This window comes from Ambystoma mexicanum, chromosome 9 (genome assembly GCF_040938575.1).
Source record: "Ambystoma mexicanum isolate Mex_15411 chromosome 9, UKY_AmexF1_1, whole genome shotgun sequence".
Lineage (NCBI taxonomy): Eukaryota > Metazoa > Chordata > Amphibia > Caudata > Ambystomatidae > Ambystoma > Ambystoma mexicanum.
This window is the reverse complement of record NC_090931.1, coordinates 130,245,424-130,260,253: the sequence shown is the minus strand read 5'-3', so window position 1 is coordinate 130,260,253 and position 14,830 is coordinate 130,245,424. Positions and strand designations below refer to the sequence as shown.

At 45.3% G+C, this 14,830-nt stretch overlaps 1 protein-coding gene across 2 annotated transcripts in view; it reads right to left on the bottom strand.

The window, feature by feature from the left end:
• The window catches only part of DLAT (dihydrolipoamide S-acetyltransferase), a 328,535-nt gene that overhangs the window by 249,734 nt on the left and 63,971 nt on the right, over window positions 1–14,830 (bottom strand). Inside the window, exons 5-6 of one of the 2 annotated variants that reach the window (XM_069614289.1) lie at window positions 13,748–13,874; window positions 13,452–13,636 (exon numbers count right to left, since the gene is read on the bottom strand). The exons of the other annotated variant lie outside the window; for it this stretch is intronic. Coding sequence (XP_069470390.1) covers window positions 13,452–13,636; window positions 13,748–13,874 — 312 coding nt within the window. The remainder of the gene's footprint in view (window positions 1–13,451; window positions 13,637–13,747; window positions 13,875–14,830) is intronic. 2 annotated transcript variants of the gene reach the window in all.

Genomic DNA, 14,830 nt, shown 5'->3' with positions numbered 1-14,830 from the left:
TCTCATGTAAAATTGTTATGTTACCCTTTCCTCACTGAATGGCTGGTGGCAGTGGTTTTGTTTTTACTACCGTGGTGTGCATTTACCGCGGGCTGCGTTCACAGCTGCAGTAAAGCACCCAAGGGTGCCATTTTTGTCAAAATGGCCCAGTCTTTTTTTGCCATTTCTTTGTGGAAAGGTCCTTCTTGAGATTTACTCTGCGCGCCAAACCAGGTTTGGTCCCTTTGTTTGTTTTGCCTCTGGCGGGATTCACGAGTGAAGCCCGCCTCTGGCACCAGGGTGTCTGGGGTAGGCAGGAAGTGAGGGAGATGCCCGAAACTCCCTGTGCTTGGTTTCCTAGGAGACCCAAAAGCACTCTGTGATGATTGGCTGGCTGACTGTCTGGCAAGGACAGCCACCCTGATGGGTAACAGCTAGGCTGGAATGAAAGGGAGAGAACTGTATAAAAGGCGAGTCGTTTGGCTTGGAAGGCAGAGTTGACCACTGGACGAAGGAACCGAAGAAGAACTTGAAGAGGACGCCTGCTGCAACTCCGGGACCGTTGGTTTGCCCAGTGAAGCCCTGCTGCAGTGCCGAAACGCCATGTTTGCATCGTCAGAAAAGCCCCTGCAAGGACGACTTCTCCCCTTGAGTTGGTGGGACCAATCAACTCCAAAGTAAGCCAACTGGACATCCATCTTGGAGCTGGTTGAATTTCCACAGAGTTGCTGCTAGAAACCGTAGAGTCAGGGAGAGCAACCCCAGTTTGTGTGCGTTGCTTTTAAGTTGGCCAAGAGCACCAGGAACATCCTCCTGACTCCCAGAAAGCAGGACTGACCGAGGCGGAGCCTCTTCAACAGAGTGAAGGACCCCAGAAGCAAGGAAAGGCCATCTCGACAGCCAGGAACCGCAGTGTTGCTGTTTGCGGTAGACGAGAGGAGCTGAAAAACTGAAAGTGAAGTTTGCCAATTGCAGGTTCTGACCGTCCCAGTGCAGGAGTCCCCCCGATGTCCTCCTTGTCCCCACGACTGAGGCCCAGGAACAGTGAGAGCTGCAAGGTTGCACAGGAACAGGAGTCATCTGTTGCATCTTTTCTTCATTTTAAAAGGTACTGTACAAAGTCTAAGAGAACTTACCCCTTGCTGTAGAGTTGCTTGCATCTTCTACTACTCACAAGTCTAACAGCTTGTGGCCCTACATTGATTCATCTTTTTCTTCAAAGACTTCTGAAACACTGTGCAAATACTTTTCGACCCATCTTCAAAGAAGTGCTTCAGCCCATATAGACTCTTGCCTATTGACTTTGGCTTAGCCCGTTTTAACTGAATGACTCTTATTGGGGGATCTGAAAGTATTTGCCTGCTTAAGAAATATTTGTGGTATCTTGTTTGCTCTAATAATCTTTTCCCTTTTTAATGCTCTAAACTAATTCTGAATGCCAACAGTAATACATTAATGTCAACAGCACCCTAGCAATTGAAATCACCTGTGGGTGTAGGTCTCTGCTGTATGCCATCCCAAATGGGTATTTATTGATCCTGAACTAAGAGGTTGTGTAATTTTGAAGTATATTTGTGTGGTGTTTTACAGTGCTCCCTTCTGAAGAAGGCTTATACAAACTGACTGGTAAATAAATGAATAATTGTTTTATCAGGAAACCCTGTGTGTAAGTGTCTGCTTGAATGCTTGACACTGTGAACCTATGTGTAACTCCCTACAGCTCACATTGACCCTACTTGAGATAAGCCTGGCTACTCGTCGAAACTACCAACCTGTGTAGTACAGACGTCTACCAAATGTTGGGTTACTACTGCCAGGAGGTCCGGCTTCTTGTAGTGCACCCTAAGGGTACTGCATACAATCTGGCCTACGACATCAGCGGCAAGATAAATACATTCCGAAAGAAAAGTGTTTATAAATAATTATGAGACACAAATCCAGTAAAAAAGCTTAATGACCACACATGTAAAGTCATGTGTCTCTCTCCCCCCCCCTTTCCTGTTGCAGCAGTATTAGTTAGCCATGAGGTAGCGAGGCCCGATCTTGCTGGCCGCGTCATCAACGTCTCCGGAGTTATCCTCATGGGGAGCGGCTTCCCACTGGGAGAGCAGTCGCTAGACGGGCAGGGCATATGGAGCTTCACGCAGGAACCAGCGAAGTCGGCCTCCAGCCAGGAAAGGGCCCGCCTCAGCTATCAGGTAAGGGAGGAAAGCAACAAACAAACACAAATAAAGGCGCTATGAATCAAGCGTCCACTTCCTCAGCACCAAGCAACACCCCCCGCTCCCCGACTCCAATCTTTTGATAGTTGCAAAGTGCAAGAGGAACAAGAACGTCCAGATGTGTTAAGCCACCAAGTATGTCAATGTTCAGTTTGAGACTGCTTTGAACAGGACACATCAGGTTTTGAATAGGAATGTGGCGAGGAGGGAAAGCCGCTTGTGCAGTATAAGGCTATTAATGTGGTAAAATTGTAAAACTGCATGCAAACACAGCAAAGCCGAAAATAAAAATATTAGCTGCCGCCAGCCTACTGTCTAAAACCAATGTAGGGTAATAAAATCACCCTATGCTAGGGATAAAAGGGTGCTAAGGACCACTCCTGGGCCTGTCAGCCTTATCCTCCAACATGCATGTTGGTTAATGAGATTATACTATCACAGTCATTTGATAGAATGTAATGATTAGCTTGGTGGATGTTGGTGAGAATTCCCAGGTCTGTGCTAATTCCCTTCAACCTTAGAGACCCCCAGCTATTTTGCTGGACTTTAGGACTTTTTCATTTTAACCCTGGTGAGTGTGCCTTTTTTCTCACTCACATTTATTTAGATCTGAATTGGATGATGCGTTTCCTTTGTTTTTGGAGTCTGACAAACTGCATAGGCATCTACTTTTTGTATGGGGTCACACAGCACCTTCAGTGCAGGGTCACAGAGAAATCCTTTAGGTTTAAATACCTTGTCTTGTGTGAACTGCTGTTTCCAAGAATAGTAAAGTGAAATTGACTTTACTTACCTTTTCTCTTTGTAGGTCCAGCACACCCCATTTTATGTGGAGTGGTGGGGGGCTACCTAGTAGCCTCTTTTCCTACTTACTCATGTAAAAAAAAAATTATGTTATCCTCACTACATTAAATGGCTGGTGGCAGGGGTTTAACTTTCCTACCAGTGTGCTTTTTTACAGCAGGCTGAATCCTCAGCTGCAGTATAGCACCCATGGGTGACCATTTTGTCAAAATGGCCAGGTCTTTTTATTTTGCCATTTTCCGTTTGTGAGGTCTTTCTTGGGTTTTATCCTGAACGCCAAACCAGGTTTGAGTCCTTTGTTCATTATGCCTTTGACGAGCTTCAGTACTGAAACCCGCCTCTGGCTCCAGTGCGTTTGCAAGTGCAGGAAGTGAGGGAGGTGCCTGAAACTCCCCTGTCCTTTTGTCTCCAGGGAAACCTGAATGCACCCAGTCCTGATTGGCTGGCTGTCCTGCAAGGACAGCCATCCTGCTGTTTAACAGCGAGGCTGTGCATGAATGGGAGAAACATGCTTAAAAGGCAAGGGTTTTGGCACTGAAGACTAAAAGGCAAGGGTTTTGGCACTGAAAACAGAGTCAACCACTGGGAAGAACAACCCGATTAAGAAACCGTGAACTAAGCTTGCTGCATCCTCCTGGACCGTTGAGCTGCCCGGTGAAGCCCTGCTGCTGTGCTGAAACTCGTTTTTCTGATCAACAAGAGAAGCTCCGGAAGGGACGACTTCTTCCCTTGGGTTAGTGGGACCAACCAGAGACAATCTTTGCTGGAAGGCCTTCCGCAACTGCCTGTACTTCTTTGCTGCAGCAAGAACAGAGTGCCAGGGGTTGAGAAAGTCGTAGTATAGTGCAACGCCTGTGAGCCGGCCAAAAGCTCCAAGAGTCTCCCAAGGACCCCACGAAGCAGGACAACCAGAGCTCGAGTCCCCTCACAAGAGTGCAGGACTCAAGGAAGCCCAACCGGTATCCAAGATCCGCAATGGTGCCGTTTACCGAGAGCTGAAACCTTGAAGTGCCGCTAAACCGAAAAGAGACCATAGCTGCCACCAAACTTCGAATTGCTGCCACAGGAGTCCCCAAACGTCCTCCCTCTTGTCCCCACGACGGAGGCCCAAGAACAGAGGCTCTGCATCGCTGCAACCAGACAGAAGCCAGCTGGACCACTCGTCTTCTAACCAAAGGTACTGTTTTGACTTGGGGTACTTACCTCATTGTCTGTAGCTTGCTCTTTTCAGTTGAGACTTGTAGTAAATGCTTTTTCTAGTGTCGATTTCAGCTCAAACCTTCACAAGTATAACTGCTTGTGACCCAACAGTGATTTTTCTTCAACAAACTCTCTACTTTGTGCAAGACTTTTACGATCTAAGAAGTGCCTCAGCTCCATAGACTTTGCTGCAATTGACTTCGCTGTCATAGCTCCCTGCAGACCCGTCTATTCCATTTGACTTTGGTACTTACTGTCCCTCATCGGCGATGCATTGGTTTTAAACTAATATTTCTGGGAATGTTTTTATCTAGACTTCATTGGAAGATTAAAAGTGCTCACATGCTCTGAACCCTGTTTAACCTTTTTCCTTCCTTTAACCTTTCCTTTCTACCAACCTCAGAACTTAGCAAGTGTACAAGTGATATATAAATGCAATTACTGTCCTCTTCTCAGGGTGTAGGAAGTGTGTATGAAGCATCTCTAAAATTATCTACTCGCTTTGTGTTGATTCTGAATTGTTACATACACTGCCCTTTTTAAAGAATACTTATAAATAATTATTTAACCAGTTTTTAAATAACAAAAATCTCGAGTATAAGTGGCTACTTGTATTGGTGTATTTCATTGCTACAGCTCACATTTACCCCTCTTGAGATGAGCCTGGCTGCTCAGTCACACTACCAACGTGTGTAGTACAGGCCTATACCAATAGGTGGGTTACCTAATACCAAGAGGACAAGGGTTGTGTAGCCTACCACAGGGTTACTACATCAATTCTTGCCTAACAGTGGACAGTGAAATGAGTGATTCATTCATGACACAATGGCTGTGGTGCAGTATGCTAGGCCTACCCACAACCACCATCTAGATGCAGCCCAACAAACACTCCCTTTAACCCCCCCCCCCCCGAGAAGGGTTGTCCCCTTCACTCAAGGAACACTCACTAGGAAGAGACACCTCATAAGACAGCCCCGTCATTATAATGGCCACCTCACATCAGGATGCAGATTACTGGAAACCTTTTGATGTAGGCAGACAGAGGAAGGGGGTAGAGTGAATGTAACCGATCATAGAGCTTCCAACCACAGAGGGTAATCACCATCTTGGATTCCACTAGAGCTCCGAACCTTTGTCCCTCCACACCTCCCTGCCCAGCTGTTCTTTTCTGCAAACATGACATTCTGGGTATGACAATAGCATACAAACACTTGGTTAAGAGTCCAATATCGGCTACTGTAAGAGGCTGGCAGTGGACCAATCTAGTTTCATTTCGCTATATAAAAGGGCATGAGACCCTTCCCGTGATTGATTCATCCTTGGACTGTACTTGAAGGACTCACTGGAATATGTACAGCCTACAACAAAGTCTCTGCCCAAAGGTGAAGACCAGCAGCTCCAAGGAAAAGGATAGCTCTTCTACCCAACCTATATGGGATGACCAGCTGGCTGGACGAGGCATACCACAATGGAGACATAGGTACCCTGGGCGCTGCCACTGAAGGAGACAGAAGCCTTTAAGTGCTCAACAGAAAGATTCCTTGTTTGGAAGGGAAGAAGAAAGGACTCACTTTGACCTTGGAACCCTGCACAGAGACTTGTTTGTTGCTGTATGACAAAATCTGCTGTATCGGCATCTGATACATGCTGAACCCAGTCTAGCATCCTCAACTAGACACCACCACATGCCTGGTTACCAGCTTCTTCGATCTCCAAGCCGTTGTACCACAATGCCACAGTGAGCTCAATGAGCCAGCTCGCCAAAGGCAACTCACCACCCCAGAAGCAGCCAAGCCCTCAAAGGACTTGAAACCGCCAGTTCCAAGTGTCTTTGACCCACAAGCCATCAGTGTTGGAACGGGTCATATCTGCTTGGTGCTGAAAGGGCCCAGACTCCTGGTTAGATGAGAATCCTGACTTTTTTCGAGCCCTGAAAGATTAGAACTAAAAAGGTATTTGAAGTTCCTGTCCTAAAAGGACCCTATTGACTTAAGCCTGCACTTTTTGCTGCTAAATGTTTTTCCTGGGCACTCCGGTCTACAAATCCCATAGGGCTGTGCCAGCAGCTTTTATAAATTGTGTGTATTTTTGGGCACTCATATGTTTGGACCACAGTATTTTTGCTGTTTGGATTGCTTTTGAACTATCCAACACAGCCCTCCTGAAGTGTACAGCCTGCTTCTGTTACCCCACTTGGCAAAGGAGGTATACGGTTCGGGTGTGCCAGTTTCACCTTTAGGGTTGGGTCACTGCTGGTTCAGTAGTATTGCGAGGCTGAGTAGGAGATTTATCGACTACCCATCCCTGTATTCCTGTAGAACCAGTAGTCACTTTTCCACATGGAAAGACACTGAATGCAGCAACCCAACTTGGTTAATATATCCCAGGGGTCTGCAACCTGCTACTCTCCAAATCTTTTGGACTACATTTCCCATGACCCTTTGCAATCCACTATGCTGCGCAAGGCTGGTGTGAGTTGTAGTCCAAAACATCTGGCTACCCCCGATCTATCCTATGCCCGACAAAAGCTGGTTTACAGAAGCAGCAGCTAAATTGTTTTAAACACATTACCCATATGCTACTCAAATCTGAGTAATAAGGTCCGCCAACTGCACAGGTTAGTGATCGCTAACAAAGACCTAATTAAGGAAGATGGGGAGGGTTTGCATTCACCACACTGGTCTAAACAGTCCAAGTGTGACATTAGTGACAAGTGAATGAATTGTGCCCCTCGTTAAATCTTCAGAAAAGGGCTCCCAATCTCATTTTGAGTTTATAAAATCCGTACACCAGGATCCTTTGCCACGCACAGTAAACCATCAAACAAATGTAGGTCACATATGAGAGTTTCACTAAAGTCCACCTGTGCTAGGACTGTAGAAGACTCACTAGTCAATGTACAGGGCTCCAAACTCTTAGGTTTGGCCTGAACAATCCAAAAGGTTTGGTAGCTACTGTCGAGCAGCCAGGCTTAGTCAAGTAGGGAGAAGGGCTGTAGTTGAGTACAACGTCTTTTAAGTACAACTATAGTCAAGGAAACACAGTGCAATAATATAAAAATAGGATCATTGATTATATACACACGAGGGCTGTGGTCTTCAACCTTTGGCGCTACATATATTTTAGAATACAATTCCCATAACTCCTTCAAAGCATGGTCAATAGCAAGGAATCTAGGAGTTGGAGTCCAACAGAACTGGAGAGCCAGACCTTTAGATGAGGAACAGACAAGTATTAAGAATAGCTTTAGGTTAGCAAATAATTCATCAACATTTACTAAACAGCAATACTGGTAAGCAAGATCATTTTGTGTAGGCCTAAATTTGTGAAGCCAACACTGGAGGCAGAACAAAGGAAGGCAGATGCTGTCAAAGTTGTCAAATTCACAGATTATGCTTTTCGTAGCAATTAATGAAATTGGATTCAAAGGGTTCAGGGGACTGGGTAGGTCACCTAAAGGATTTCAGCCTAAAGGACGGAGGTCCTAAGGACAGGGAGAACACAGTTGGGTCGCCCAACCCAACGTGAGGAGAAGATAACAGCAACACAACAACTGCCCAGGTAAGTACCCAGAAGTGAGACAGTACCTGCTATGATGAACAACAAAGTCACTGTCAAGTTCCCCAAGGTAAGATGACAGCAGCTCTGGGTCGGGTCTCTGGCCTTGGCGGCTGGAGGAGGAACTTTTGGCAGGAGCAGGCGGTCAGACTCAGTCACAGGGATGCCCAGCAAACAATCTTCGAAGCACTGGGTTCTGGAGACTCGACACAGGCTTTGTGGCAGCGATTGCTATCGCCCGCAGACTTTCTTCCTTCTTTTGGTCCACGACTTGGCTGAGAAGACTTCTACGATCGGGGTGGAGTCTCTCTGGGCCCAGACAGATGCCCACAGGTTTGCAGCCGGAACAGCGCTAGGCTACACTATGCACTGCAGCAGTGCCAAAGGTTCCAGGATATTTGGATATTGCAGGCCTGGAAGGTCGCACCTCGTCGAGGAATGGCTCAAATTGTAGCTGGCCTTGAGACTGGTTGAACCCCCCCATTCCAAGGGAGGAAACTGTTCGGTCTGGATCTTCCGCGTCGCACAGAAGAAAGGGCTGGAGCAGCAGCGGTCACTCAGTCTTCTGTGGTGGTCGCTGGAGATGGCTGCAGGCATCGTACTTCAGAATGGATCTTCCAGTTGTCGACTCTGGCTTCAGCATCAGGAACCCATCCAATCAGCATGCATGCTACATTCAAACTTTGGGTGGTAGCTATCCCAAAGGGACAGGCAGGCGGCCAGGCAGGCACCCAGTCAGAACTGGATCCAAGCAGACACAAAGAACAGATCTGAGGAGTTTCGGTGACCTCTCAGACACACAGGCGCCTTCGGGTGGGCTTCCCAATGGGAACAAAGTGTTGGGGAGAATTCTCAGAAATGTGGTAATTCCCTTCTACATTAGAGACCCCCAGCTCTTTTGCTGGATTTTTGGACTTAATTTTTATCCTCGAGAGAGAGGGAAACCTTTTTCCCCACTCATGTATTTTTCTGTGATTTGAACACTGGGTTTCTTTTGGTTTTGGTGTCTGACAAACTCCATAGGCATCACCTTTTTACATTGGGACACACAGCACCTTCAGTGCCGTGTCACATAGACATTCCTTGGATTTCTGCAAAGGTTTAAATACCTTCGCTTGGATAACTACTGTTTCCAAGAGCAGTGAAGTGAAATTGACTACTTCCATTCGTAACTTTCTAGACCAGCACACACTATCTTACAATAGGTTGCCGAGGAGCTACTTGGTATCCCCTTTGTCTAGTTTTAATATTTTTATGTTACCCTTTCAACAATTAATGGCTGGTGGCAGTGGTTTACTTTTCCTACCATTGTGCGTTTCTACCGCAGGCTGCAATTGCAGCTGCAGTAAAGCACCCATGGCTGCCCATTTTGTCAAAATGGCCCTGGTCTTCTTTTTTGGCCATTTCTAGTTGGAAAGGTCCTTCTTGAGATTTACTCTGCACTCCAAACCAGGTTTGGTCTCTTTGTTCATTTTGTCTTTGGCATGATTCACTGGTGAAGCCCGCCTCTGGCTCCAGCGTGTCTGGCAGGGCAGGAAGTGAGGGAGGTGCCCAAAACTCCCTGTGCTTAATCCCCTTGGTTACAGGAATGCACCTAAAGGCGATTGGCTGGCTGTCCTCGGAGGGCAGCCACCCTGCTGTGTGTTTGACAGCTAGGATGCAAATGAATGGGAGAAACCTGCATAAAAGGCAAGGCTTTTAGCTTGGAAGGCAGAGTCGACCACTGGACGAAGGAATCCGAAGAAGAACTTGGAAGAGATGATTGATGCAACTCTGGACCGTTGCTTTGCCTGGTGAAGCCCTGCTGCCGTGCTGAAGCTCCGAATTGTCCTGGACTAGAGAAGACCTGCAAAGGACGACTTGCCTCCTTGGGTTGGTGGGACCAATCGACCACAACACAAACTCATCTGGAAATCCTCTCAAAGCTGGCTGTACTTCCATTGCTGCTACAGGAACCAATTGTCAGGGAGAGGAACAACAGAATCAAGTGCATCGTCTTTAAGTCGGACCCGAGTTCCAGGAAGATCCTCCGGACTCCCATGAGGCAGGACTGACCAAGCCTGAGCCACCTCAGAGTGCTGGACCCCCAGATGCGAGTAAAGTCCATAAGGTATCCAAGAACCGCGATGGTGCTATTTTTGCGAAGCTGATACTGCAAAGTGCCGCGGATCTCAAGTTTGCCCATTGCTGCCGCCGACCTTCATTTCGCAGTGCACGACTCCCCAGACGTCCTCCCTCTTGTCCCTATGACTAAGGCCCAGGAACAACAGGATCTGCAGACCTACACGGGAACAGAAGCCAGCTGGAACCAATTTCTTCAGACCCAAGGTACTGTAAAACTAATGGGTACCTACCTACTGTTGCGTAGCCTTGCTAGCTCTCAGTTGAGACTTGTCTTGGTTGCTTTTGCAGAGTTGCTTGCAGCTTTGCCCTTCACAAGCCTCCCAGCCTGTGGCCCAACAGTGACTTCATTTTCTACAAAGATTTCTAAAACATTGTGCAATACTTTTTACTTACCTTCAAGAAGTGCTTCAGCTCACCTAGACTTTTGCTCGATTGACATTGGCTGTCCTGGCGCCATGAAACCTCTGACTTTGTGCTTTAACTATCCCCCAACAAAGGTCAAACATTCTATAACTTGTGTAGCTGGGAAAGGGTTCATTTACTTTGCATTTGGGGGTTCAAAAGTACTTACCTGCTTAAGAATATTTGTTAACCGTCATTTTATTCCCTCACTATTTTCCTTTTGACACTAACCTCCGTATTGCTCTAAAAGTACCAGTGATATATCAATGTCCACAGTGTCCTAGTTATTTAAGTCACCTCAGGGTGTAGGGAGTGTATGTGCCATCCCAAATGGGTATCATATTGATTAAAAGAAACAGAGTGTGTATTTTAAATTATATTTGTGTTACATGTATTTGCTCCCTTCTAAAGAAGGCTTATTCAAACTGACTGTAAAATAAATAATTGTTTAATCAAGAAACCTCGAGTAGAAGAATTGATTCTGATACTTGTCACTGTGAATCTATGTTACAACCCTACAGCTCACATTGACCCTCTCTTGAGATAAGCCTAGCCGTAGAGTCACTCTACCAACTTGTGTAGTACATGCTTATACCAAAGGTTGGGTTAACTTTTGCAAAGAGGTCAAGCTGGTGCAGTCTCCCACAGGGTACTGCATACAATCTTGCCTAACACCCAGCAAAGACAAAAGGAATGAACGGGACATCCCCCCACCCAGGTTGGCAGCACAAGTCTCAAGAATGGACAAGTCGTTGTGAATGAGATGGTGAAAAAAGAACACCGGCAGTATTTTGGAACATGGGTGTCCCTTACCACAGCTGTGAATACAGCCTGAGATGCAAGTTTCACAAATCGGCAGAAAATCCTACACTGCCACCAGCCACTCAGACGTGTCCATAACTGGAAAGTTACAGAAGTGAGAAAAGGGATACAATGTGTCCACTCAGCACTCCACGCAAGGTGGAGTGTGCTGATCTCACAAAAGAAAAGCATAGGTTGGCTAAAAAGTAGCCCCTTATCATGGTAACCTTATGTTAGCATAGGAAAATAAAATAAAACCAAAGAGGGAAGTTCAAGAAGCTCCCAGCAACACTGCACAGAGGGTGATGTGTGTTGCAATTGGAAAATATAGATGCCATAAAAAGATGGAGGTAAGCAGGCTGCATCAAAAGAAATCAAAAAGGGTTCTGAGTCACAGAAAAGAAAGAGCGAGTGTGAAAAAGAGTTCCCACTCACTCCGGAGAGGTCAGACAAAAATCCAATAGTCCAGTAAAGGTGCTGGGGGACTCACTAAGTGGGGAGAATTACACACAAGATGAAAAGTTCTACCTAACATACGACATTCTTCAATAGATATATGGAAGTACACATGTTTCCACACTACTCTGGTGCCAGGGAACAGTAATACTTCGACATGTAGGCATGGCACACACTGCAATATCATTAATGTTATCTACTAACCAGTTACTTGGGTGTCCCCATGACCTATACCAGTTATGGGAGGGATTGATATGCATATCATATTTCATACTTTGGTATCATTTGGAGTTGTACGTTTATAGTTTGTCCATTTAAGTAAAATAAAGTTGTGACAATTCTAAACAGATAAGTGCACTTCTATGCGACACACAGTCTTCATTTACGAACAAAGTCATGTACTTGCACAAGGCCAAGACTGCCTCTTCTTAAAATATACCGAGGCATTTCCAAGACAGTTTAAATCTAAACCAATTCTAGAACAGCAATTTAAATGCTAAGGTTAATTTAGGTCTCACCAGAACCTCTCTCATTTCAATGCTCATTTTGAAAAGAGACTTCAAGGCAGAGTACAGGGCAGAGAATCATTTTAAAATCCTATAGTGGATGGACACTCGCTTTAAGAAAATACGCAGAAGCAGTTATTTGATGCTCCCCTGAACCGAAGCAAGTGGTGAAGGATGCGAGGAAAAACAGAGTTATGACAGTAAATGGAGCACCAGTAAAGGGTGACCAGTCCGAATGAAGAACTCCAGGAGGAGCATACCAACCAACTAGGTTGTGAATGGAGCGAGATGTTCCTGTAAAACAGTATTTTTGCACGCGTTTTAAAATTAATTAAGTGGTTTTTAAAACACCCAGAAATGGGATTGCCAGTTACCCTGGGGAACAGAACAGTTATAGTCATTTGGAGGTTGCAGATCAGGAGATATGTCATCCAGACTATGGTATCCAACAATGAGGTGCCTGGAGCGGAGACCCCCCGACGTCCCAGGAACCAATAAATATTATTTTCCCTTCCCATTTCAAGGGTCAATAGTTTAAGCTATATCAAAGATACATCAAATGCACGTCGTCTGGGTCATTGGAAGAACAAAGATTATGATCTTTATATATTTATAGAGAAATCAATTCCTACAGAATGCATTCGCTGTGTATGAATTAAACAGAGTCGGTCATATGAGGGCCATCTCAAAAAAAGCACAATTTTTATTAGCACAAAATTACTGCTCAGAAGTTTTTCTAAGCACCATCATTGATTTCTCAATAAATATACAGAAATCATAATCTTTGTTCCTCCAGTGACCCTGCTGGTGTGTGTGTGATATATATCTTACACTATTGATCCTTAAAAAGGGGAAGGGGAAAATAGTGATTTAGGGATGCTTTTTCTTTTTTTTACATTTATAGCAGCGCCCCAAACCCTCACGCATCAGGGTGCTAGTTACATTGAGTGCGAAGTGAACATTCTTCAAAGGGACACTCATTTTACTTGCTAACATACATGCAACCTTTTACCCAAACACTGCTGCGCTGGACCACTTGCATATGGTCTAAATCGGTAAGTCAGAGCTGGGGCTTGCATTACAATAGCCCCTTCTAGGTTGAGCGCTCTTCTATATCGTGACGGAGAGGCTGGCTATCACTAGCGCCTTCTCCCTTTTTTGGCAGAAAGGGGTTCTCCTGGCTGTGACATTGAATTCCACCTGTGGGCACTGAGTGGAAACTGCGGTTAGGATAAGCAAGTGGAATAGCTATGCATCTTTTTCTGTTTTGCATGGAACATCTATTGTATTAATGTACAAAAATGTGAGGTTTCCAACACACGATTTACATCATGGATGAAGCATTTTGCGGTACTGACATGCTGTTATTTTAAAAATGGTATTTAATTCTTTTGGTTACCGGAGTTGGTGGCGCTGCCTGCGGTTTGATGTCAACAACTTCTCCAGTTTCTTTATATGCTGCAAAAGCTGCAATATCGGACTCCTTTTCCACTATTATGCAGAGTGGAGTTTGGAGAGGCACATCCCTTGTTCCTTCTGCTATTAAAATTTTGGCCAGGTAACCTTCTTCTTGTACTTCAAAACCTTGTGAAATATATAATATATACACATTTTCAAAATATCTTTATAGAAAACAAAAAAAAAAAAGAGAAAAGATTAAATAGGGCAAACTCTTTCCAAGAATTGAATGGGTACCTATTGTGGCCTTGTCGGTCTCGATCTCGGCAAGCAAGTCGCCTTCGCTCAGCTTTTCACCAACTTTCTTCTCCCACCGTTGCACTGTCCCCATCGTCATTGTAGGAGAGAGTGCTGGCAGGAAAATCTGTAGAGTGCAACATAGTAGGCCGCCTTTTAATACCAGCCCCATAATTGCCATCAAGCGATTATGTCTGCGGTGCGCGGATATGAAACGTATCAATATCTGATCATTTCCGGGCTGCTAGGGATTGCCACTAGCCAACATTTAGTTAATGATTACATGCAGCTACTTACAATAAGCCCCCAATGCTACCCAGTCTGTGGACTTTAAGCAGGCCAAACCAAAAAGCTCACAACTACTACTACTACCCACAAAATATTGAACTATGAATCCACCCCCACGGATGAAAGAAGAGTTCCTAAAAAAAAAAAAATATATATATATATATATATATATATATATATATATATAAAACGCAACATTGTACTGATCCTCTGAACTATTCTCCCACCAAGAATGCAAAATGCAGAGAAAGTAATAGAGTCCCACCATCACAGAAACAGCAGAAAAGGTGCAGCCCAGGACAGAAGGGAGGGGCTTGGATGGTTTTGAGAAGAATCCAAGGGTGTGGGAATGAAACTGGAGGGAGTGGGATCCAGACAAAGGAATGCTATGGATGATTTTTTTTGCCTGCCAATATTCACCAAAGTTAAGACGATTATTGCAGGTTGACCCAGTCGGTGACACCGCACCCACAGTGGTGACAATACAAACAAATTCTATCTATAGCCATTGTTAACCTCAGTCTCAAGGAGGGTGTTAAAACACACTGCACTAGGCCCTTTCCTAAATCTACATCCATGGCTTTGAATTCGTTTGCCTGCTGCCCCACCCTCAAATCCTGCCCTCTCCCTTGGTTTCCTTCTAAAACTCGCATCATAAACCCCCCTACCCTGGGCTCCATTCAGTTTCTGTGACATTAGGACTTCCCTTTCTATGCATTTTTCAATATGCGTGCGTGGTGGGTGCAAAGGATGCATAGACTGCGTTGAGAAGAATACCTCTACGTGGTGCCACAT